This window comes from Trypanosoma grayi, assembly GCF_000691245.1.
Source record: "Trypanosoma grayi strain ANR4 Tgr_2014_V1, whole genome shotgun sequence".
In the NCBI taxonomy this organism is placed as follows: Eukaryota; Euglenozoa; class Kinetoplastea; order Trypanosomatida; family Trypanosomatidae; genus Trypanosoma; species Trypanosoma grayi.
This window is the reverse complement of record NW_008827632.1, coordinates 1-1,489: the sequence shown is the minus strand read 5'-3', so window position 1 is coordinate 1,489 and position 1,489 is coordinate 1. Positions and strand designations below refer to the sequence as shown.

Sequence of the window (1,489 nt, the reverse complement as noted above, 5' to 3'; positions counted from 1 at the left end):
ATCTTGCATAAGTCGACACTGAATCAAGTTGTTGGTGGGGTTTTTTTTTTTTTGTTCCTGCATACGCTTGTGGCGCTCACCATGTGTTCAAGGAGCAGAGTGAAGGTGGGATTTCCTCTCGTGTTTGTGGGTCATTTGTGGTGAGTGACGGTAACAATACTTGAGTCTGGGTTCAGGGGGAGTGAGGAAGGAGGTGCGTCTATTTCTTGTTGAGGGCTTGNGTAACAATACTTGAGTCTGGGTTCAGGGGGAGTGAGGAAGGAGGTGCGTCTATTTCTTGTTGAGGGCTTGACCTCTTCCCAAGCAACACAATAACGATACGAATCACCCTGCAGGCGACAGTGTGGTGGCGTGGTCCCCGCTGACGGTGCCTCAGCATGTGCTTCTGACGGGTGAGTGAAACGACGCTGACACGGGTTCAGGGCCTGCTGGCCACCTGAGATGTCTCTTGGAGTGATGCAACAGACACTGAGGGAATTGCTGGTGTGAAGTGTATTGAGGCAGCTGTGTAGTGGCTGTGCTGAGGTGCAGGGGGGAGAGAGAAACCCCAAAGAAGTGTTTGGAAAACGTTACTGATAATACACGGTGATCTCACCAGGAATCAGGTATGTATGCTGATAGAAGAAGCATGGGGAAGTGTCCACTGTACAAGTTCTTCTGTTGCTGATTGCCTATGCTCTGCGTTCTATTCGCTGCGTTTTGATTCTTTTTTGCGGAACCAAGACAAGCAGCTCCTAATAGAAGTTTTATCTATTCAAGCAATCGAAGAACACGAGGCACATGGAAGGGAAATCGCAGTTGACAAATCTACAGTGTTGCAAGATACCAAAGAACATTGGCAGTTGCAGTCTCAGCGATATGGGCCTCTCTGAACCTGTTTCAATCCTGCGTCGAGGCAGAAGGAAGACGAGACTACTGGCATCTATGGGACTGCAGTTGAGAGACATCCAGGTGCTGTGTCTGGTACTGATGCTTGTGGCTGAACCGTTTCTTCGCTGTGCTGCTGCTGCGGCTGGTGGCGTGGTCCCCCGAACGAGAATGGCCACGCCTGCAGCCGACGACGATCCCTCGGTGACACTCACGAACTGCTTTCCCAGCGTAATACTCAGTCCTTCCAACATCCCATACACCTGTGAAGTTAACAATGACCAACCACTGATTGGCTTGAACCTCTCCGCCTCGTACTACACCCCAATAGGTCTCATTACTGGGTGGCCGGCGACTCTTGTCGAGGGAACCAATACCATTACATTCATGCCTATTTTTGGGGCACCTTCAGGACGTTGGGGCTTGGTCATAACACGTATTTCGGTTGGTGGAAACTCTTACGTTCCTCTGTCGACCAATAAGAGCATGGAATTCATGATNACCTCTCCGCCTCGTACTACAACCCAGCAGGTCTCAATCCTGGCTGGCCGGCGACTCTTGTCGAGGGAACCAATACCATTACATTCGTGCCTGATCGTGGGGCACCTTCAGGACGTTGGGA

General features: G+C 50.8%; 1 protein-coding gene across 1 annotated transcript; it reads left to right on the top strand.

Moving 5' to 3' along the window:
- Positions 1-780: 780 nt before the first annotated feature.
- Positions 781-1,489, top strand: DQ04_20141000 (hypothetical protein; the record flags this gene model as incomplete). Its single annotated transcript, XM_009317896.1, has 1 exon — positions 781-1,489. A coding segment is annotated over one exon (709 nt), but the record flags the coding sequence as incomplete, so codon positions are not given.